Raw genomic sequence first — 23,105 nt, 5'->3', positions numbered from 1 at the left:
ATTTTAGGTCATTCTACTTAAAGCTCCTCTTTAGTAATGCTGTTCAGCAAGTCATGGCTCAGTATGCTTGAGGCTGTCAAGCACAATAGTTCTTTTTGCAGCATAACTCACTGCTGTGTCATCCCTATAAGTTATGCTGGAGGGTTACAAGAACATAGAGCAGGCTGCTGAAGAGTCCCTTACTGCTCTTTAAAGGGCCTTTCATTTAATATGGCATGCCTAGTCGTTGTTGCATAAAGGAGGGTTTGTCTAGAGGGAATCCTGCACTGGTGCTACTTCCCACTGCCACCACCGCTGAACATAGTCATAAAGTTTGTTGCAGGAGAGCCTTTTAAAATGACAAACTGAGCTAAGCAGAATAAAATAGACGGGAGAGTCAGGGGTGGGAATAGAAAGGGGGTTGCAGCTTTTGAAGAGCTTTCGGGGTTTGGCTATAAGATAAGTAGAGATAAGTGTCTGCTCCTGGCACTTTAGTCAAAAGTCATATGGCTCATACATGGCCATCTTGATTTTATGATGATGAGCGTACTTCATTTGATGCATCCTGTTTGCCAGATACCCCATATCAGCTGACCCCACTCTGAATGAGGAGGGACAACCAGCACAACACTCCCCAATAGCCAGGTACAAGGTATACATCAAATATTGGATGCATGAGCCACCTCCAGTTTCCCCAGGCCCTCACATTAACATATACATAATGTCAGGAAATGTGTGGGGGTGGGGGTTCAGACTCCCCGCTCTTCTCCTCCTTTCAGTGCCAGCACCTGCACAGCCTTATGTCAGGACAGGAAGAGGTGAGGGAAGACCTGACATACTGTCCAAGGATTGGTTTGCTGCTGGAGGGCAGGGCAGAGCACTGGCTGCTGTTTGGAAAACAGAAAAAGCAAGCCGTAGACTCTGTGGTCCCCAGTGACAGATACTGAGTACCAGTGATGGCACCGCTATTACAGGACAGTCACTCAAAATTAGTCTCTCAGATTATCTCAGATTTAAAAGTCAAGAGTGGAAGAGTCCAAAGGGGAAAAAAATGTAGCATCCGTGCAGCAGAGACAGGTCACAGACTAAATCAGCAGAATAAAAGCTTCAACCTCTCAGCAGTGACTCCTGCTCTTACACTGTTCCAGTCACATCTACAAGCTGCACAACAATTTTGGTATAATTTTAGATAAATAAAAACAATTTCCAGTCGATTGCTGTTTCTTTCTGTTATCACAGTCTGTTAGTATAGTGTCTTGAGTGGAAAAAGCATACGTACCCATTGTATTATTCATTCCAGTATGTGAAAGGACCTATATAGAAAACCAACTAACCTATCTCCTAATGTATTTAATTTAAATAAACATTACTCCCTACAAATAAAATGCCAAATTCTGGCACCATGCCAAATTACCTTCCTAGTGAGAGCATATTGCAGCTATGGAGTACTGTGAATGTACACCTGCATTCTGGGTGGCTACAGCCCCATTCACAAATATCACAGTCTCTGATCCCAAAACCATGTCTCGGAAAGCCCCTTCACAGCTTTGACCATAGAAAGCCTGGAGAATTGTCTTTCTGTAGTTTGGAGGAGAGCCAGAATTGAAGATGGAAAATGTCCTCCCAAATCGCCTTTGGTCCATGCTTTCCTTCTTGTGCATATAGTAAGTTTAACCTCTAGCCAGAATCTGGTCCAAAATGCACAAAGACCTAGCCTTGATTTATGAGAGGGAAGCTAAGAACTGGCTTTTTCACTCTTTCTTTTGTTTTTGTAATATTTAAAACAAGCGTGTGGTTTGCTCAAAGCCTGGACAATCATCTTTGCATTTAAACTTCCTTGCTTTACTTACCCAAGTACTGCAGACTTTCAGGGCCTGATCATCTGAGGTGCTGGGCATCACGATTGTGTTCGGTGAACATTCATGGGCTCATCAGCTCTGAATAGCAGGCTCTAAATGAATAAAGCAAGCTGTATTCAGAGCTTATGTAGAACACATGCAACTTGATTAATTTTCAGCTTGCTGCACAAGTACATACTCCATTCCCTGCACACTCCACTGGAAATGTTGTCTTTGAAACACTGCTTGGCCACACTAGTTACCCAGTACTTATACTGTACTTTTGAAAACTTAAAAATACTGACAATTGCTTTTCTATTGTATGGCTTATGTATTTTGTGTGTGAGAGGCTTCAGGGTTTTAAACACAGGTAAAAGCCAACCTCCTGATTCTAGGCAGCCATTTTATATTTCTCAACACTTAATTCCCCAATTATCTCACTATCATCATAGACTAGTCCAAGAGGCTAGGACTTCACAAATTGCCCAGTCAATAAAACCTCCTGTATACAAAGAAAAATATGGAAACTTGAGGACAGTACTAGACATCCACTGATCCAGAAAGCAGAAGGGATAAAGCATGTCCCAAATCTGATTTGGACATCAGGCTCAATTGTGAATTAATTAATTAACTAGTCCTTGGTACAGTCAGCAGGGGTAAGAATATGAAATTATTCAATCTGTGCTACTGAAAAATACATTTAATATTAATCAGATGTCATCAAAATCCATGTAATATTTTGTGTGTATGCAAATAGATCAGATTTATTTTTAAATACATCAGTAAATTGGCAACACATAGTTATATTTTTCTGGCTGTGAAATAGAATATAGATTTTACATTATAAAAGTCTTCCTTCCTGAGAAATTTTTCCTGTAGTCTGACAGATTATCTAGCTGCTTATATGGCTTTCAGTGTCTGTAGTATCTGAGTTCCTGATCAGTTATCAGGATTATTCCTTTTCGAGATTTTTTTAGCCCTAGTAAAGTGATCATATTTGGATTGTGAAATGTTACAGTAAATCCCTTCTCCTCAATACGACCAGCTACAATTTTTGAATCATTAAGCTACTCTGTAGTTTGTGTGTATGCAACTGTGTTTAAGAAATGTCTGTATTTACTTCATGTTGTTCTTAACTTCGCACAAGTAAAAATTATTTCTTAAGTACAGAATTACAGACTTCCAGCTATAGGTTTCAGTTGGCTTGCACCTAGACATAAAGAGACAACATATTTTTAATACATTATTGCAATCTTTAACACTCAGTGAAATCACTGCAGTGCTAAAATATGGTATCTATCATCTTAGTCAATATTTATTAGCTAATTTTGATTTAGGTGAATATAGCTAACAACATACTGGACATAAAATACAAAGTTAAATATATTTGTTGTTTGTTCATATTACTCACTTAAATACTTCAGAGGATAAATGAGTATATTCCTCTTCTTGATGTGGCTATATAAAGGAAATTATATGAAAGGAGAATGTACCTTTAAAAGTATTCTTAATCTCTCCTGAAGGTCTTGACCCTACTGCAAGTTTAGTAAATAAATAGGCTCATCCCTATTACAAACTATTGTAAAAGTATGAGAAATTACATTATTACAATACATTATTAGGTATAAGTGCAAAAGCTCTGAATTGCAATCAGTCAATGACTGGCATATTTTAAAAAGAAGAGTAATATTCTAGATCACTTTAGAAACAGTAATAGATACAATTGTTTTTATGTCTAAGAACAATGGCAAAAAAGCATTATGTAATACATTTGAAGACTGTTAAAAAGAACATGGAGATAATAGTGAATTAAATTCAGAGCAATTAAGATTACATTTTAAAGAAAAGTTAATAAACCCTCTAGCTTATCTGTTGTCCTTTTTATTTTCAGTGTTCGTGAAAAGGCACTATAAGTGGTATCTTTTTTGTGATAAGTGTTATGAAATAAGTATGTGCTATGCAGCACATCTGTGTGGTTACCCAAAATGTTCAGGAGCACCTAACAGTAAACACAAACAGTGGCTTTAAAGATATTTCTGTGCTGAAGTATACTTTGATGGTGAGGAGCTGTAACATGCTAAATTCTGAGGTTTCTGTGCAACAGAAACCATATTGTATAGATGCACTCCACCTATAGTACTGTGGTCAACTAGTCTGATTGAAAATAGTTTTAGATGCAGAAAAATGTGTCGGGTTAGTACATTCTCCCCTCCGCATGTGATCCATAGCTTGGTTAGCCTTTTCTAAAAAATTATATAGATGTTCATATTACTGTGTGTAACATTGCATCACAATTTTCTGCAAGCAGATAAAGTGTTTAAAAGGCATTTGAAAGACTGATCAGTTTTTCAATGGTAAGATGAGTTTTTGACTGTGTATTTCATCAATCATGCCAAACAGCAAAAGCCAGCTGGACCTTACCCATTTAGATATGTCTTAATATCAGCCGTGACAAAAATATAGATTCAAATCTAATGCTGTGCAAACTGTTTTTTTTAAATGCTTGAAAAATCAGATTTAATACTAATCTGTCTGTTGTTAATAGATTTTATAAAGGTGTTACAATGATCGAGACGGCAATAAAAGTGACATCATTCATGATACATCCTGGAGAATAAATGTACAGAGCATTGGCATACAGCCACATCTCTTTGAGATAGACTAGCTGGTAGGGATTAGAAATACTTAAATGTCACGTTTTCCATGGCATGACCAGCTGGGATTCCAAGGTAGAGTGGGGTTGCAGTTATCATTAGCTTGCATTAGGAGTGTAACAAGATAAAACAACAGCCTTCTGAACCATGCAGAATGGAATCTTTTTTGCCTAAGTGATGAACCATGTGCATAGGTACTTTTACTGATGGTATTAAGGAATTGGTAGCACTGAGTGTCAGATTAAGCAAGTCTACACTACCTGATTAGTGCTTCCCTCAAGTTGTGTCAAATACCCTCACTGCATATTTGATTTGACTGATAATTATTTTAGTACCGTACGTTTATTCACTTTCAAAATCCATCACAGAAAATTACTGTAGAGGAAAATAGATATTAAAAATAAAATATCTATGTATGTGTTTAGTGCAAATGGAATACAGGAAAAAACAGAAACAAGTCAGTTCTTACTATCAGATTAGATTTCTCATGGTAAGAAACTCATATACTAAGATGTGTATGTTTTATTGGAACTTTGCAAATCAATCATGAAAGAAATTCAGTATTTAATTGCAGGTCTTCATACTGCTTAGATTTTGCATAGTTTGCAAAGTTTCATAGCAGTTGCTGACTTGCCCTCACACAAGCCATATATGTGCATCCCTAATTTACCAAGATAATGTGACTGGAATCCTTTCATTGTACTAAAAATGCTAACTCATATTTCTAAGTATCTCCTTTGAGATTAAATAAAATGTGTCAACAGGTATGTATGGATAAGAACTCACCTCAGTAATGCATATATATTGCTGGCTAGTCAGTACTTATATAACTTGTTCTTCACTCCCGATTTATATTCTTCATTGTACTGACACTTGAGAATTTGAAAGTGAAACAAAAAGGATTTTTTAATATATCTGGTAATTTTTCAAAACTGTTATAGATCTGTGCATCTCTACATCAAATCATCTTTTTTGACTAATTAAATGAGATATAACTTTTTTCTTACTGATAGATAAATTGTGGGGTGGAATTCAACTGGAACTAAGACCTGTTGAATAAGAATAGGCTGAATCTTTTGTTAAAAGTTTTCTAGAACTGAGGTGTAATGTTTAAAATGTTGTGGGGGTGAGTGGCAAAGACATCTACTATGCAGAATAAACTTACTAGCTTATGTGTGGGCAAAAGATTAAATGTACTGAATTAAAATATTTTGGGAAGAATCCAGAGCCAATCGTTTAAACTGGTTAATGAGACAGGAAAAATTCACAGTTCAACTAATGGAAATGCCCCATTTTTTTACTTTCTGTAGCTTGAATTGTGCATTGAGGATTGTATGCATTTCCTTCAGTTACTTAGCACTTCGATATTTGTGTTCTGTGTTGGAACAGTGTTTTGATTTATTTGCTTTCCAGCTGAACTTATTGAAGCTCAAAGACTATAGAATTGTAAGTTATAATTTCATAAAAGAAACAGGACTCTAGAAAAGAGACTTGGGGATTTTTGACAGACTTATTTTCCTTTTTCCAGGTGACATTTACAAAGAGGAAATTTGGGTTAATGAAGAAGGCTTATGAGTTGAGTGTTCTATGTGACTGTGAGATTGCTCTAATCATCTTCAACAGCACCAACAAACTGTTTCAGTATGCCAGCACTGATATGGACAAAGTGTTGCTGAAATATACAGAGTACAATGAGCCACATGAGAGTCGAACGAATTCAGATATTGTTGAGGTAAGAATATATGTCCTGTGAGGACTATTTTTTGTCAATGCTCATCTAAGACATCTGATCTTGCTGAATGATTTCTGAAGCTGTGTAGTTTATTTTTAAGAACACTGTAATTTAAAAGAATTCAAGGAAAATTGACTTAAAAGTTATATGACAAATGTTTGCACTTTCTCTGTCACACAAAAATAGTTGAACATTGGAAAAATCCAACTTTGCTTAGAATGCTTTTACCAAATATGTAAAATTAGAGCATGGAAACAACATTTATCAGAACGTTATTGACACTTTATAACATTATCATAGTAGAATTATTTAATGTAGACTGTTAGATGTAGCAATCTGTATTTTAACTGCTCAAGAATATTAATTCAAACTTAAAACATTCATTTTCAGCATTCATTAATTCCATTACTATCATAGCAAGTTAAACATAGTTTAAGACTCAAACCAAAGTAAATGTGACTTTTATGGATTTTGTTAATATAATAAAACATTAAGTAAAATTTCCAAAAGTGCCAAAGTGACTTAGGAGCCTAAAGGAAACATTTTCAAAAGCTCTTCAGTGACTAGGCACCAAAGTCACTGAGGTGCTTTAGAAAATGTTACCCTTAAACTCTTAAATCACTTAGGTGCTTTTGCAAATGAAACTTAGAGGCTTCTGAAAATTTTACCCTTGATGTACACCAGTCAAGAATTTTGAGCACTGCAATAGAAGAGATTAAATTTAATTTGTACATTTTAGATACTTTCGATGAAGAAATAGTTCATGAGCCTATAGATTGTATTGAACTTACTGCTAGAGGTTCACAATACAGTCACATGAAACTATATTAATAAATATTGTAACTAAGAATATAACCCTTTTTGCAATATAGTTTCATGTTGATGTACAGGGCTCTACTGTTTAGCTACCTCCCAGATCCACCTGCACATCTCCTTGCCCCCATTAGGAAAGGGAGTGAGTTCTCGCCAAGGGTGCACCATGGGTGCTGGAATCCATGTGAGGTGGGACCACGAAGGGTGTGGGATGTACATCATTCCCCCCACCTCTCCAAGCCCCCCTTGGAGCCTCCACACCGATGGGCAAAGTCTCCCACTGATCTCTAGGGATTCAGCCCTGGCACTGGTGGCCAGTCCTATGTGCCGTTCTGCAAGGGACAAACCCTGACCCCCAAATTATCCTCCTTCCTCTCCTGACAGAACAAAAAGAGCACATTCTTAGGGAGAAAAACCTTGTTGTGATATTTTCCCTCTAAGCTCCCTCTTTCAGGTTTTCCTATGGAAACGGGTGATCAGGCCAATAGGTCGGGATTTATCTGGGTCATTTGCTGTGCTTCACAATGAGTGTGTAGGTCCTTTGATCATCAAGTCCTTTGGTTTCCAAGAAACTTCAATGTAAATGTGAAACTTAAGCTATGTTTATGTTGCTGTAACTTTAAGGAGTAGATTTTCAAAGGGAATGATATGCACACCTGCAAAACCCTTTTTATTTTATTTTACTTTTTGCCCCAAAAAATTATCTGATTTACTCATGTGTTATCCAGGTTGCATTCGAATGTGTAATTTTGTGGGGGACACAAACTTCTGTGGATAACCATATTGTTTTCAACCCTTAGAAAATTTAGCCGAAAAATGGGTAAATATAATTATCACTAAAACAACAAGGAGTCCGGTGGCTATCCCCTGATAATTATCATTATTTAAACGGAATGATGTTAGTAATAAAGAGAAGCCAGATAAAGTGCCTTTCATTACGTTTCTTCCCATATGGATTAGCTGTGATAGTAGTTTAATCAGTGGGCAGTTTGAATGATGTGGTTTCTAGCATTGAGAAGTGCTTAGGCCTCTCCAGTGACAGTATTGTTACCAGGTCGGAAGAAATAGTTAAGCATTATGTTAGTGTTGAAAAAGATTTGTTATATTACCAAAAAAATTTGTGCAAGTATGTCTTTACTTGATCATTAACTTTACTGTACCAGTTCAACGGGGCAAAAAACCCACAAAAGAGCAGACAGATGGTTTTGCACTCAGTGTAGTTTCTATATACTGTATGGTAAGATGCAGAATACAAAACTGCCACATTTTAAATATTTAAATTGATCATTTAAAAATTTACTGCATTATGAGTATTTCCTTGTGGAGAGTCCGCTGCATTTGGCTGTGTGACATCTAGACTTCATAAAGCTTTTAATTTTGTTCTTCCTAGGCAATCAAAAGCAGCCTAAGGATTGGATGGTATTATTAAATTTGTTCATTTTCATCTTAATGATTGTTCAATAACTGTACTTCAGCAAAAGTACAGAGCATAGCTCTGCTTGCAGCTTTCTACAAAACTAGAGAAGAAAATCTTTTAAAGTAACATTGTTTTTGAAATACATGCATGGTATGCCTGTGTGACATTCTCTGTAATTAATTTAGAATCCCAATTTCTCTTCACATGATGCATAGTAATGTCTGTTTAGTTACTTTTTTCGATTCCGCTATCGGTGATTAGCACATATCACAACTTCTTCAAATTGTATACATTCCTATAATTCAAAAAAAGTATAGATAAGAACATTAGTACGGCCATACTTGGTCAAACCAATGGTCTGTCTAGCCCAGCATCATGTCTTCCAACAGTTGCCAATGCCAGGTGCTTCAGCGGGAATGAACAGAACAGGGCAATTATCGAGTGATCAATTCGCTGTCGTCCAGACTCAGCTTCTGGAAATTAGAGGTTTAGGGACTCCCGGAGCAGGAGGCTGCATCACTGACTATCTTGGCTAATAGCCATTGGTGGACATATCCTCCAGGCATTTATCTAATTCTTTTTTGAACCCAGTTATAATTTTAATCCTTGATATACTTTCATTACTTTCAAATGAAATTATTGCTATTCAGATTTAAGCCTAAATTATTTTTATATAGCTCTGATTAAAGTTGTTAGTTTTATTATCAGCCATTTTAAATGCATTTTACTGGAATTAATTATGTCTAGTATTTATGAAGATACCACTCTTCAGATAACAATTTATTATTTGAAGTAACAGAAGGCAAAGGACTTTGCATTTCTAATAAGTGTTATGCTGTTTTTCAAGGAAGAAATGACTTGGAATAAGTTAATGGGTGTTTTAATGTTATTGCAAATCACGCCAAGCTATCTCAGTGCTGCTCAACTTGTACATATAGAATTCAGAGTACAGCCATGACATGAAGTAGATTAGCTAATATTAAGAGAGTTTATAAACCGTTTAAACCAGTCGGGTTTGTCTTCTTTTCAAACTTTCTAATCTATCATATTAAAAACAATTAATCCTATAATGTTATTTTTACATAACAATCGCAGTCACTTATGATACCTGTCTCTGAAATTGCCTATTCAACTTCATTTCACTCAGTATGCAACAGATCCAATGTTACCTTCCATATAAAAATGTATTCTGAAATACAGGCGTGGGAGTTTTGAGTTCTTTGGAAAAGTTATCTGTTAAATGGGTTTGTTTCAGGCATTACAGTGTAAATTTCCTCTTACCACCTACTGGTCACCTAAACTCTAACATGGAGGTATATCACTTTTGAGAGAGAAAAGTGTATTCACCCTCCATGTTTACTCATGTTTGGATCTCTTCTAAGCAGTGAATGACAACTATTCCAAATCCTGTAGAATTATGTGTGGCAGTTTTGTGATGTGTATTGGTTCCGCAAACAAAGCTTCACTTTGAGGCCTCAGTCTGGAGTTGAACTGTGTTCCTAAAACTGAAGCTTCAGTGTCTTTAACCACTAAACCACCCATCCCACAGTCTTTCATTTAACCTTATTTCTCTTAATACAGCACATCAGTTATTGGGATTTGACAATTTATTTTAAGGAATAGTATGAGCTATGTAAGGTTTGGTTCTCTCTAAACCTTTTGATTTTGATGGCAAAGATCAACTTCTGCATTATGTAAACTTCCCAATGCTGTATGATAGGTACCAAAAACAATACACTTAGTACAGTTGTCATTCTAAAAATAGAATTCTCTTGTGCAATAGAAAATTTTAGATTACTAGAAGTCTTGTTATTCTTTACTTTAAAGTGGGATAGGTCTTTCTCAGAATAAAAACTCCTTTTGCATTTACTACATTTTTTTTGTTTAATCTATAAAATAGCATTGTTACAACTATGGGTTTCGTTCCATCTTCAGTTGTATACAAAATACATCAGATTCTCCCTTTCTTTAATTGAATGGGATCTATAATAAGTATCACTTACTTAACATGCACAAAATCACAATCCTCCAGTTTTGGTTACTGAGGTCATAAATGGCTGTATTGGTATTTCTGCTTGGGGATGAGGAAAAAATGGGATTAAGATGGGAAAAAGGGATGGGTTGATTTACTTAAGTGAGCAAATTCCACTTTCTGCAATAGAACAGAGATCTCATTGTTTGTTCAAAATCATGGAGTCTGATTCTCCTCATTTGTATAAGTTTTACACAGTTGTAACACCATTGACTTCAGTGGAGTTTCTCTTGCTGTACCCCAGTATGAGTGAGAGGAGAATCAGGCCCATGGCTTGTGAATTTGCTGCCCATGTCCCTAAAAAGTAAGTGGGTCATATGTCATAAATAAAGGATGCATGCATGCATCTCATAAAGATACCTCTAATGAGCTAATCTTTACACACCTTGAAAACATGACCTTAGTTAAAATAGTTTAGTCTGTTAGTATATGTCTGGTTAAAATGCATGGAAAACACCAGTTTTGATTATTTTGACACACAAAGTCAATGGGTCTTAATTTGTTAGACATAATACACATATTACAATTATAATAAGGAAAATCTTGTCTGCAATTGCCAATTGTACCAAACCTTAAGGTCTATGAAAGCTACAGAGCCATGCGTAAACAGCCCATAAGTTCCTTTTGTTTGCAGGAAGAACTGGTCTCTTTTGCCTCTTTTTTGTGCCTGATCATGGTTTTCCCTATGGTTTACTCAGTTTCCCATATCAGAGACCACTTTCTAACATTACCTCTAGGTTTTGGGTTAATGGACCTGCCTTTGTTCCCCAGCCATATGAGCATCATATAGCTTTCCCTCCCACCTCACCCCTTTTTACCTTTACCACAACTGCAATACTTGCCTACTGCCACCTGAACAAGGGAGAAGGTGGACAGCACCTCACCACTGATAAGGAAGCATGTATGAAGGACTGCTGCATGACACACAGCTGTTTATCATCCTGTGTTTGCTCTAATTTATCCAGTCTAGTGCATTTGTTCTCCATTCTTCATTTGGGCAGAACTCCATTGACCTGAAGTGAAAATCTTGCCTGAGTAAGGGATACAAGACCTAGCACATTCAGTTCTGCCAATAATGCCAAAGCACAGTGTCATTCCTCCAGGAGACTGGAAAGGCCATTGTCCTTTGTTTGCATGGGGACTATTTTTAGACTTATCTTGACTGCAAACATAATTACAATCATAAGTGTATTACAGAAATCCAGTGTGTTTGTTTAGCTAAGCCATAGGCTTTTTGAAGTTTTAAAGTGAAGTCTCCTGCCTGCCTTCCCCCGTGCCATTACAGCCTCAACTACTGTCTCATCTTCAACAAGTCTCTCATGAATCTTTACCAAGCCCTGTTCTTTTTCAGTCTCTCAACCTCCAAGTCCCCTCTCTCTGATTCCCACTCTGTCCCCATGCACATAAATCACTCCATCCCCCCTGCCCGCCAATTCATCACTCAGCTCTTTTGTGATCTCCAGCCCATCAATCTCTCTGATTCTTTTCTCCCATACTCCCCCCCTTTCTCAAGCTGACCTCCACCTCTCTGTTGATTCCATGGTCACTACCTTTAGCTCAAATTCTCCTGCTCAGTTCCTCTTTCAGACTCATCCCACTGACCCTCTGTTCTGGCTCTTCTCTTCCTCATACCACTGAGCACTTGTGGAGAAAAAACAGGAACCACACAGAATTCCTCCACTATAATTTGTTTTCTGCTCATTCAACTTTGCCATATTCTTTATACAAACAGATCTGCTTCTCCACACTGATCACCCAGCTGCTCGTCTCTAAACTTCTACCACACGCACGTGCGCACACACACACACATGCCTGTCCATGATCTTAGCAGTTTTTAAAACAGTTTTGATGTTATCTAGCAAGAACTTCTTTTCCTTACTCCCAGCAGCTTTTTCTTTCCTCACAATCTCATAACTTTGAGCTGTGTCTCCTGCTATCAACTCCCTTCACTTTTACTCTCTCTTCCTAACTCCTCCCCTTCTCTCTTTTTTCTAAGTCTTTGTTACACACACTGACCCCTGCTTCTTTCGTTCAACCTTCAAACACAAGTTAGTAGCCCCCATCTCCCAATAAAACCCTCTTTTAACCTCACTTGCCTGCCTCATTACCGCACTGGCTCCCTCCTCCCCTTCACCTCAAAGTTCTTCAAGCACGCCATATCCTCCCACCCACATTTCCTCTTTCCCTGTTCTCTTAATGGATTATGGTCACTGTTTCTATAGCAGACAAAAGCATGATAGACACTTTACTGGATAAGTAAAAGACAAGTACCTGTCCCAGAGAACTTACATGAGTGAGAGCAACAAAGAAAAACATTGGGCTAAAAGATTAAAAAAAAAGAAGGATTACAATGATAGAGTCACATGGTTACCCAAGTAAGACACATCTGAATCCTCTGCAAACTCATTTCTATTTCACAACACTTAAACCACTCTTACTAAGTGCTATCTTCTGACCAGTTCTAAGGGTCTCTTCAGCTTGACGTCCTTCATGGTCCCTCATGTCCAATCTTATCTTTCTTAATCTGTCTGCCACTTTCAAAACAATTGATAACTTCCTCCTTTTCTGCTGTCTTCCTTCCTCAGGGGTTTTCCTCATCCTGTTCTCTCCTTCTCCTACATTTCCAGCTGCTCCTTTTGTGTCACTCTCAGTGACCTTCTCCTTCCATCACTGCTGATGCCCCTCTGTCCTCACTCCCCTCCTCTTTATTTCTGGATGACCTTACTCTCATGGCAATATCAGTGACCTCATCAAGAGGTAGCTTCATCCAGAGCTCAGTCTAGCAGGAAGATTGCAATATTACTGGGCTTTTGAGGGTAATAGGGTATTGTTGCAAGATGGCCAGTGGAAGAGATGATCATTCTATTTTGAAAGCATAAATCACAGTTTCAAAAAGCTACACACACTTTACTTACAAGGTCTTTTTAAAAAGTGAATCAAAACTCTGCATAGTTTTTAAAATGTGTTTTGCCCAGGGCCCTGTGGGCTTGTGGCATTGGACAGGGACAATGAAGTGAGCACAGCCAGAGAGATGTGTGCCAACTGCAGCAGCAATTTTCCACTCAATCAGAGAGAGCTGGGATTGTGAACACATGGAATTCTTCTTGCAGCCTTCATGTCCAGTATATTTTACAACACACAGAGCCCTAGGTATATGATATGATGTTAAAATTGTAGGGATGAAAGATAATTTCTGAAAGGGAAGAAATTCATAGTAATGCAAAGCTTTATAAATGGCAGGCTTGGTGCAAAAAAAAAAGACACTTCGTTCAGGTAAAGCTAATGAGCCCACATTTTGTATAAGAAAAATATGCAACAAGTGATAGTCCATCGTGTACAATATTTACTTAAGTATAAAAGGACTAGCTACAGTTGAAAATCTAATTGGCTTTTAATATAACCAGCAACATAATGTAGTGAAATGCTTCTAAATCTGCTGTGGGATAATGCAGGGACTTGAGAATTAAGACTTAGTGTGGCTTCAGTGCATCGAAAAGCTGGAGATGATTAGGCTAGTATTCAGGTGACAAAACCTGTATGCTTCTGACAAGCTACATGGGCTGTATATTGTGTCGAGAAATGCCACAATTCCATTTTCCTAATTGACTTGTTACATATTATCGCATCAAATCTTACAGATGTGCAGTGGGTCCTTTAGCACACCTAAGATTAGTCACCTGGCGAATGAGATGAAGGGGAAAAAATCGCTTCTGTCAATTATTTCTAAAGGTCACAGAGCTAATGACTAGCTGGGAGGTTAATTAGATTTTGAAAGCCTCTTGATATCAATTAAGACTCTGATCTGTATATTTGTGGTAAATAAGCCCCATAACTATTTAAATCTTCTAAATTTCAGAAAAGAAACAGGACAACTGTTGTAGTGTATGTAATAAGAGTATTTTCTTCTCCTGACATCGTAACAGAATACTGTATACAAACAAACTGTGAAATCTAGATTGGGCCAGATTCAGAGCTGGTGTAAATCATCATACCACCATTGGAATCAGTGAAGCTACACACTGCTGAGGATCTGGCCCATTAAATATAGAGTAAGCTTGTTAGGCAACAAAAAAAGTTAAAGGGGTCTAAGAAAGCAGTACTTAAATGGAAAGAGCATCGGTTTGGGACTTATGAGACTTGAGTTCTGTTCCCAGCTTTGTAGACAGAGTTCTGGGTGACCTTGGACAAGTTACTTAACTTTCCTGTGCCTCAGTTTCTTCATCTGTAAAATGGAGACATTGAGACTGACGTCCTTTGTGAAATAGTTTGAGATCTAGGCATAAAAAGTGTTATTTATATATATAGTAGTATGAGTGATCCATATTTAGTAGCTTCTGCAGGAAAACGCTGGCCTTAGATGCACACGTGACTCCCACTGACTTCAACAGCTACACTGTGTGCATATCTGAGGACAGAATTTGGCCAAGGGACTTTGTTATTATGATGACTTTAGGAACTTTTTGAATGTTTGGTTCTTGGTTTACGATTATCAACTGTGGGCCAGATGCTGGGAACTAGTATTGCCAGCCCTAAGTGTTAAAAAATCATAAGTCAGTCACCCCACCTCACACACACATTTTAATTCCAAACGTTTTTGACCAAATAAGTTTGAAACATACTTTTTAAAATGAAAGATGATATTCTTCTGTAATCATGGAACTCCAGGAGCTCAGGCTTTAAGAACAATATTAGCTGTCACAAGACTCATGATAAGATCATGAGAGTTAGCAACACTAGTGATGGATTGAGAAGGCTTTCAAAAAGTCTGCCATGTCACCAGTATCCAGACATTAATAAATGGACTTCACTTACTTGGCAACACTGATTTCTGCTCTATGCAAAATGGTTGCTGAACTGAAGGATCAAATCCAGCTGATAATGGCCTTTTGTTCCACCTTCCCCTTCCACACGCACTTTTACGGGATTTTGGCCAGTTAATATGTGCCCTGCATGGACACGTTAATCAAGTCTGAAGCTCACCCATAATCCTCCCCTCCACATTAAACTATTTAGACGCACTATGAAGATCTCTGCAGCAGGCAAGGGGTGTACAGCCAATCTGTGCCAGGATCTCCACTGACACTCTGCAGCCAAATGAAGGCTTTTTAAGATGCTTTGAGGCCTGCCACAAGGAACAAAAGTAGCCCAGAATTTGGCTTTACACTTTTTTACTTTGAATATATTTCAGATTAATCCAATATGAGGAATACTACAGATAAGGGAAAGTTGCATAATGAGTTGTTTTTCGTAGAAGTGACCAATTCATTATTATGATTTCTCCACAAGTGTTTGGTTTTCATGCAGTATATTTCATAATCTTCAAGGGTCCCAAATGATAGTGAAATACTTCACCTGGTAGATTATTTTTGTATAAAACAGAGAAGGAAAGAGCGAGAGAGAAATGCAAGTGCTATGGATTTGTTAGTGATTCTAAACAGCTTTTTGGTGCAGGCTTAAAAGTGCAACATCTGGAAAGTTGTCTTTAGCCTTTTCTTGGAAGCAGATAGTAACTTGCAGATGAATCCAAATTTGTTAACAGAGATCATCATGTGACAAACAATGCAAGGCTGACATTGGAAAACACTATTTAAAACATTTTAAAGAGTCCCCTTTTCCTGAAGGTGTTTTTGGTAGGTCTGAAGCAATGACAGCTGCAAGACATGGGCCTGATCCAAAGTTGGTGTAAATTGGAGGTGCTTTCTTGACGTCAGTTGAGCTGTGCTGATTTACACAGGCTAAGGATTTGGCCCTATAATTTTGGCAGATCCCCTTTTATTTTATTTTTATTTTTCCACACTCACTAATTGCTTTCAAAATGTTTGAGTTCAGTGTCTCTGTAAATGTTTGGATGTTATTGTTGTAAAAATGCTATGAGAATAAATGTGAAAAATATGTTTGCAATATAAATGTGCTTCAGACTTGATTCATGATTCTCTTCTTATGTAAAACTGGGCCCTAAAATCTGTATTGCAGAGTATTAGTTCTACTTCACAGATGCCTGTTTCTTTCTCCAAAACATGATATATCTGGCTGAGAAGCTGGAAAAACCTTACATGTCTGTGTAACATTCTTATAGCCTAATAGCTCGAGAGTTTTTCTCCCAATCTAGTCACTGGAGAATGTTCTTTGTTTTTGTAGTCACTGTTTCACATAGTAACAGCTTGTTGCATTTTGGTCTGTTTGCCAGAGGGTAGGTTTATTTTTAAATCCCTGAACTCTGAATTTTCTTTATTTTTCCAAGATTGGAAACAGCTGAAATGCCTGGAGTTACAGGTTGAAGGGCCTTCTTTACAATATGAGAAAGGGAAGTTCCATCTTCTCCCACTTTTGTGTTCTTTCTTTCTTTTTCTTTTTCTTTTTTCTTTTTTTTTTCTTTTTCCTAACCAGTGTCTCTTAACTGGTAGTTGTCTAAAAATAGAAAACTGCCTAACTAAAAATAGCTTGGCTCTCAGCCTTGCCAAGGAAAATGGAGAGGAATAGGCGTGGAATAGAAGGCTGAGTAATCCAGCTCTATTCATTCAGAGTTCCCTTTGAGAATGCAGGGAATGATAAAGTGCCCTCAAAAAACCACAGGCCTGACTTGCTCTCTTCAGACTCCTAGGTGCCAATAAACATTTTAGCCCAAGGATATATTTTTTCTCATAGATCGTAAACACTTTCTGAAAGACAGGACTTTGTTTCACAGGAGCTGACTTACTGTCGAAAATAGCTGCCTTTCCTAGGGTCCTTTTTTTTTCCTTTCCACAGTGTTTTTAAATATATTTTCTGATGAGCAGTGAGTGTGGTGTCCTGTTAAGAAATGCCATGAAACTTTACGTGTCTAGTAGCCATCCATGAAAAAAACTTGGACATATATCACCACTTGGACATATATCACCAATTGCAGACTTGTGATTGTACCCTCAAAACTTTGCAGATGTCCCTGCGGAGAGAAAATGTCTCCTCTGTGTACAGTAAAAGTAAATGAGTTAGGTAGCTGCTTTATTTAAATAAATAATTAGACTAATGTAGCTGCTATATCTATGTATTATTTAGGCCCTTATCTTGTAGTTCTTCATTCATCCAATGCTCACAAGTTTGTTTGTTTTTTAACTAACTGAAAAATGTATTGAGAGCTTTGGCGAGGGTTTAGAGAAATTCTATTCCGTTTTGTTCTGTTGAGGTTCTTATAGCATCACTGCAGGATTAGAGTGTGTGAGGCAACAGTGAACAAATTAGTTAAACTGGGAGAGAGGGCTTAAGGCAGGGATTGGGGTAGGTAACTTAAAACAGTTGGGAATTTTGCTTTTGTTGTGTGGGGTTGTTGGGGGTTTTTTTGTTTTTGTTTTTTAAGGAATCTGAATACCCTGCACAAACACAGCAACAGGGTGTGGAAATGTCAGCACAGTTCACAGGGTTATTTGGGCCTGAGTATTGTTCTGCTTAGTTCCTGTAATGCTGCTAGTGATAAGGCTCTGGAGACAAAGGACGATAATTGATGGAAGGGGACTTAAATCACTGCGAGAAGAATCAAGGTCCTTGTATCTGTGTACATTGACTCTTCTGGTCTCCTTCCTTCTTGTAAAGCATTTTGTCTTCTTGCATGTTGGCCCCCAACTGCTCTTTGTAATGGAGGCAGACCACAAGTGATTCCTTTATGCAGTATACAGGGTATAATTGTGTCTGTGTGGTGTATTAGTAATTACCAAGGCTGAATTCCCATATTGTATCTTTACTGCAAGCATGGAAAAATAGGACACACGACACAGCACAGCCATTTTCAACCTAGATAGTGAGCTACTTATAGCTACATTCCAGAGACAAAGGCTTTTGTGAGCATACCCATTTTTCATTTTCATCATTAAGACATCCCTGTTTTGTAAAATGTAGTTATTTACCTGAACTCTTACCCAGTACTATTAATCAGAAGCCTAGAAACACCATACCTTCTGCTAAGTCACAGCCGTTCTTAATTCAGACTGGTAAACATCCCCCTCCCTCCCAAGACATTTTGTTGTATTTAGATCCTGCACGATGCTTTGTGCTCTCAGTCAATGTGGAGGTGAATAGTTTGACACTGAGCTCCTTGCATAAGCAGCCTCTTCAGACACTTACACATGAGAGTAAAGTTAATGAGTGTGTAAGTCTTTGCAAACACAGGCCCTTCGCCACTACCATATAGTTTTATTAGGTAACCTAACAGATTATTAAATGCTAAATAGTTCTGATATGTGAAATCCACCGCTCAGAATTAATTAAGGGCCTGATTCAATGCCCACTGAAGTCAACAGGGGTCTTTCTATTCAAAAGATTGTGGCTCAAGCTTAAGTGCAGCCATGTCTGTTTTTAAGGAGCCACTTCTGCCAGCTTTTCACACAGTGAGTAGCACCCATAGGCCTCAATCCTGTTAATACTTACAAATTGTGCTTAGCTTTAGGTAGGTCAATAGCCCTATGTGAGACTACTCACATGCATAAAATTAAATGTTTGTCTAGTGTTTGTTTATAGGAGTAGGGCCCTACTCCTCAAGTGTGTGTGATGGTGGCAGAATGTGCTCTAAATAGTTTAGAACATGGCTCACCCTCACATGTCTGCACAGGGAAGTAAGGATTTCCACCTCCCTTGCATGGCCATGTAGGGTTGACCACAGTTGCAGTCCCAACTCTTTAGGCAGATGGGTGCTGTATACGAGAGTCTTCCCCTGGCAACGATGGGGCAGAGAGTCTGTGTGAAGAGGAGTAGAGAGTAAGTGGAGCCATGGCTTTGCTGCCTACTTATCCTCCACATGGAGCTACCCCTTCGGGACACATTTACATTGCAATAAGAGACTCGCGGCACACCAGAGGCTGGCCTCAGTCAGCTGACTCAGGCTCGTGGGGCTTGAGCTGTGGGGCTGAAATCACAGTGTAGATGTTTGGGTTTGGGCTCAGGCTGGAGCCCAGGCTCTGGAACCCTGTGAAGGGGTTGGATATCAGAGCCCGAGCCTTAATGTCTACACTGCAATTTTTAGCCCCTCGGCCTGAGTCCAGCCACTAGCTTGAATCAGTTGATCTGGGCTCTGGGCCAGGTGCTGCAGGGCAGTGTTCAAGTTTTTATTTTGGTGTGGACATACCCTTAAATGCTCAGTCCGGAACACAGTGCCTCCCATTCTGCCCTGCACCAATGCACCTCTACACCTTTCCTTGCTCTGGGCTGCATGCAAATAACAGTCTCCCCCTGAGACTCCTTCCCACAGTTTTTATGATTGTGGCAAAAGTTCTGCTAAACTTCAAAGTATGCTGACATTTCTTCTTTGTTACAGTAAATAGATTTCAATTAATTATTTATTTCTATGCTGTAAAATGTGCATCCATCCTTTATGTATTATGTAGCTGATATTGATTGGACTCCATTTGCCTCGCATTCAGAGAGGCCTCTAGATGCTTGTGATACGGCGTACATAAAACAAAAATGAAACTAATGTAAGTTTATCAAATTTACAGCCATGTAAAACCTCAAACATGTTTGCTTTGTTATGCCACATTTTTAATAATCATAAGCTCAGTGACCAATTGTGAATTAATGTTTGTGGTAAACAATTAACTATAACTGATGTTTACGTATAAAATATTCATTTTTCTTTGAATAAAAAATACCTTTTGTTAAAAAAGAGGGGCGGGGGGCCTGCAGTTGAATCAACATTTGCTAGATGTTCTATTTTAGAACCCCAGCCTGATGGGGTCATTTTGTTTTCCATCGTTAGTTTCCATATGATGGTTTTTATATATAGTCAGCAATTAATGAAGAAGTAAATATACTAGTAAAAGAGGTTGTACCATCTTTATTCCGAATGGTTTGTTAACGTCTTTGCACTATAGGGACTGGTGATAAGGGGAAAAATCTTTGATGTATTGGATATGCTTGCATTAAAAAAATCTCAAACCCATTTATTTATATCATCCTGTGTGATCTATAGACAACTATAATTACGTTTTATAGTGCACTGTTATAAAAATGTGCATGCACTTTACTTTGGGTTGTTAAAGTATACGTTTATTTCTTTGATCCAACATTATAGCACACAGACTGTTCAAAGGAAGCAAATTATAGAAGAGTCAATATGAGTATTTTAAACAACACACAGCTGCTATAGATTGACTCAAAAGAGATCAAAATCTTGACAGACAAGCAATTACTAATGGAGTGTGCTGAGTTTAAAATATGTATAGTTTACTACAATAGGATCATGGATATAACGTGATAAAATGTAAAAACGCTCAGTTTATACTTTAACTGTTGTAATCTAAGGTTTGGTTATTACATAGTTCTTGCATGTTCAAACTGATGTAATAAAGTGGCATCTTTATGATTTTGTCTCCAATGGCTATAATAAATATATGCTTTAGCATTTGAATTGTATTTTTGCAGCATATATGAAAAGAGATTTGCTTTCTAAATTTCCTCTTATCCCACATATATGAATATTAACTTTTGAATGATAATTCTCTCAATTACATAGTGAGACTTAGTGTTTTTTATTGATAGAATTGAAAGCATTTTACAAAGGAAAATATTATTTTGTAGATGAAGCAAGTGGGGTGATTTAACCAAAGGCAAGCACAGAACCCAGGTCTTATAAACCTATAAGCCAAGACTTAATCCCCTGGACCAGGCTGCTCCATTTTAGGGGCCAGTCCTTCTTTCCTGGCATAAGTCTCTTCCTTGCAGCAAGGGACTTGGGAGGAGGAGGGGGCGTACAGCTCTTTATAGCTGTTAGTTGTTAGCTTAAGCTCTTGGGTGTGTGTCAGACAGACTAAATGCCAATTTAGGAAAGACAGTCCTTGTCTTTTCAGCAAAGCATTGATCCTTTTCCCATGCTGTCGTTCTAAAAATCTCTCCTATTCCAGTGTAGTTCAAAAGAGTTAAAAGGTGTGTTCCTATTTTTCTCTCTCCAGATGTCTCCATTAATAGCTTTCAAATATTGGCAGGTATAGGGGATTCCACCTAATTGGCTTCATTAGCAGAACCCTTGAACTGTCAGGCCCCCTGCAGATAACAAGATGTGACAGTTCTGATTTGAAGTGCATGAGTGGTAAAGAGTTTGCTTTCTGGAAGTAAAATCAGGCTGACAGCGGGACCTATAAAGGATTCGCTACTGGACCTATGATAACTTTTTGCACTGTAACTCAAATGAGGGTAAGATGCACCTGGCTTTGGACTTTAATGAAACACTACCAACCTCTCTGCCCCTCCCACAAATTTCATTTCCATCCAAAAAGTCTAGGATCTGCCCCTCCCCCTCTATTTACAGTCTTCACTTCCCCTTCTCCTGCAGTGGAGACGAAGCAAGTTCGAATGAAAAGTTCCACAGGGAAATGGGCTGCCTGACTTTCAGTGTGGGGAGGGGCAGCGTTAAATAGTTCTCTAACCTGCTCCCTCTGAGTAGGTCCCGAGTCTGCCGCTGCTGCTGCTCTCTTTTCCCAAGTAGGAGTAATAGCATGAAGTTGACCAGGTTCTTGACAGTTTATTTGCTGCCTACAGTCTTCTGCATAACCATAGTGAACACAACCAATGTCTTGTTAAAGTTATCCAGCGTCTGCTTAACAAAGCCATGAGCATTAGCAGCACTGTAGCTGTCTTGCTGCAGATTTAGCAAGTCACTATTGCATGAGCCTATGCCCAGCTTGTGCTGAGAATCTGTCCATCTGAGATACTTATATGGCCCACATTTCCATAGTATCTTCCTATCTCACAATCTTTTAAATGTATTCATCCTCACAACACACTTGTGCAGTAGGGAAGTGCTATTATCTATATTTTTAAGAGATGGGGACTGACGGGGGAGGAAGGACCCAGAGGCTAAGGGCTGGGTTCGCTAAAGAATATAGGCATGATAATACTGAGTGTCGCCATGCCTAACTTTTAGACATGTAGAACATCACTGGGATTCACAAAGCCTGATTTGGGCATCGAGGATCCTTATACAACAAGTGGGGAGAGATAGGCACTTTAGAATGGGATTCACAAAAGCCAGCACCTAGGCGGCTCCTTGCCTAAAATAGCCAATGGGAGATCCAGGCTCTGGATTCTCAGCTGCAAACCCTCTTGGAGTTAGGCACCTACCGTGTTTTTTTAAGAAGGTGGAGGGGAGAGGTGGTAACACACTCCTAACTTTTAGCCCAGTGATTCAGGTATTCACCTGGGATGTGGAAGACTCTTTGTTCAAGTCCCTTCTCCAGGGGAGGAGGGGAAAGGGATTGAACAGGGCTGTGCCCCCTCTTACGTGAGAAACCTAACCACTGGGCTATGGAATATTCTGAAATAGGGGCTCCCTCAGTCGCATCTGTTGACACTTTTGCGCTGTGGGTTAACTAAGAGTCGTTGGGCCAGAGTGAGAGAGCAAAAATAAGCAGGAGAATGACTCTGTAGACTGGTGAGTAGGGCATCTACCTGGGAGACCCAGGATTCAGTCCCACCTCTCCAATGACTTTTTAATTATTTAGCCAGAGCGGAACAGGTTCAACAAGAGAGACTTAGGGTCTATCCCGCCCTCAGTCAGAATGTTCCATAGCCCAGTGGGTACTGTACTCACCTGAGAGATGGTAGATCCTGTTCAAATCTCTTATTGCCCACAGGCAGAGGAGGGACTTGAACTAGGATCTCCCACATCCTGCGTGAGTGC

At 38.5% G+C, this 23,105-nt stretch overlaps 1 protein-coding gene and 1 long non-coding RNA gene across 15 annotated transcripts in view; one reads left to right on the top strand and one right to left on the bottom strand.

Annotated features, from left to right (window-relative positions):
- Positions 1-23,105, bottom strand: part of LOC125637226 (uncharacterized) — a 157,563-nt gene that overhangs the window by 21,921 nt on the left and 112,537 nt on the right. For both annotated transcript variants that reach the window (XR_012668466.1, XR_007356871.2), the window contains exon 2: positions 1,830-1,930. This is a non-coding gene — a long non-coding RNA (uncharacterized LOC125637226). The remainder of the gene's footprint in view (positions 1-1,829; positions 1,931-23,105) is intronic.
- MEF2C (myocyte enhancer factor 2C) overlaps positions 1-23,105 on the top strand; it is a 142,630-nt gene that overhangs the window by 65,383 nt on the left and 54,142 nt on the right. For all 13 annotated transcript variants that reach the window (XM_048851438.2, XM_048851437.2, XM_048851442.2 and 10 more), the window contains one exon: positions 6,000-6,203. In XM_048851438.2, coding sequence (XP_048707395.1) covers positions 6,000-6,203 — 204 coding nt within the window. The remainder of the gene's footprint in view (positions 1-5,999; positions 6,204-23,105) is intronic.

Source organism: Caretta caretta, chromosome 5 (genome assembly GCF_965140235.1).
Source record: "Caretta caretta isolate rCarCar2 chromosome 5, rCarCar1.hap1, whole genome shotgun sequence".
NCBI classification, from domain to species: domain Eukaryota; kingdom Metazoa; phylum Chordata; order Testudines; family Cheloniidae; genus Caretta; species Caretta caretta.
The sequence above is the reverse complement of the archived record's forward strand: the minus strand, read 5'-3'. Positions and strand labels throughout refer to the sequence as shown.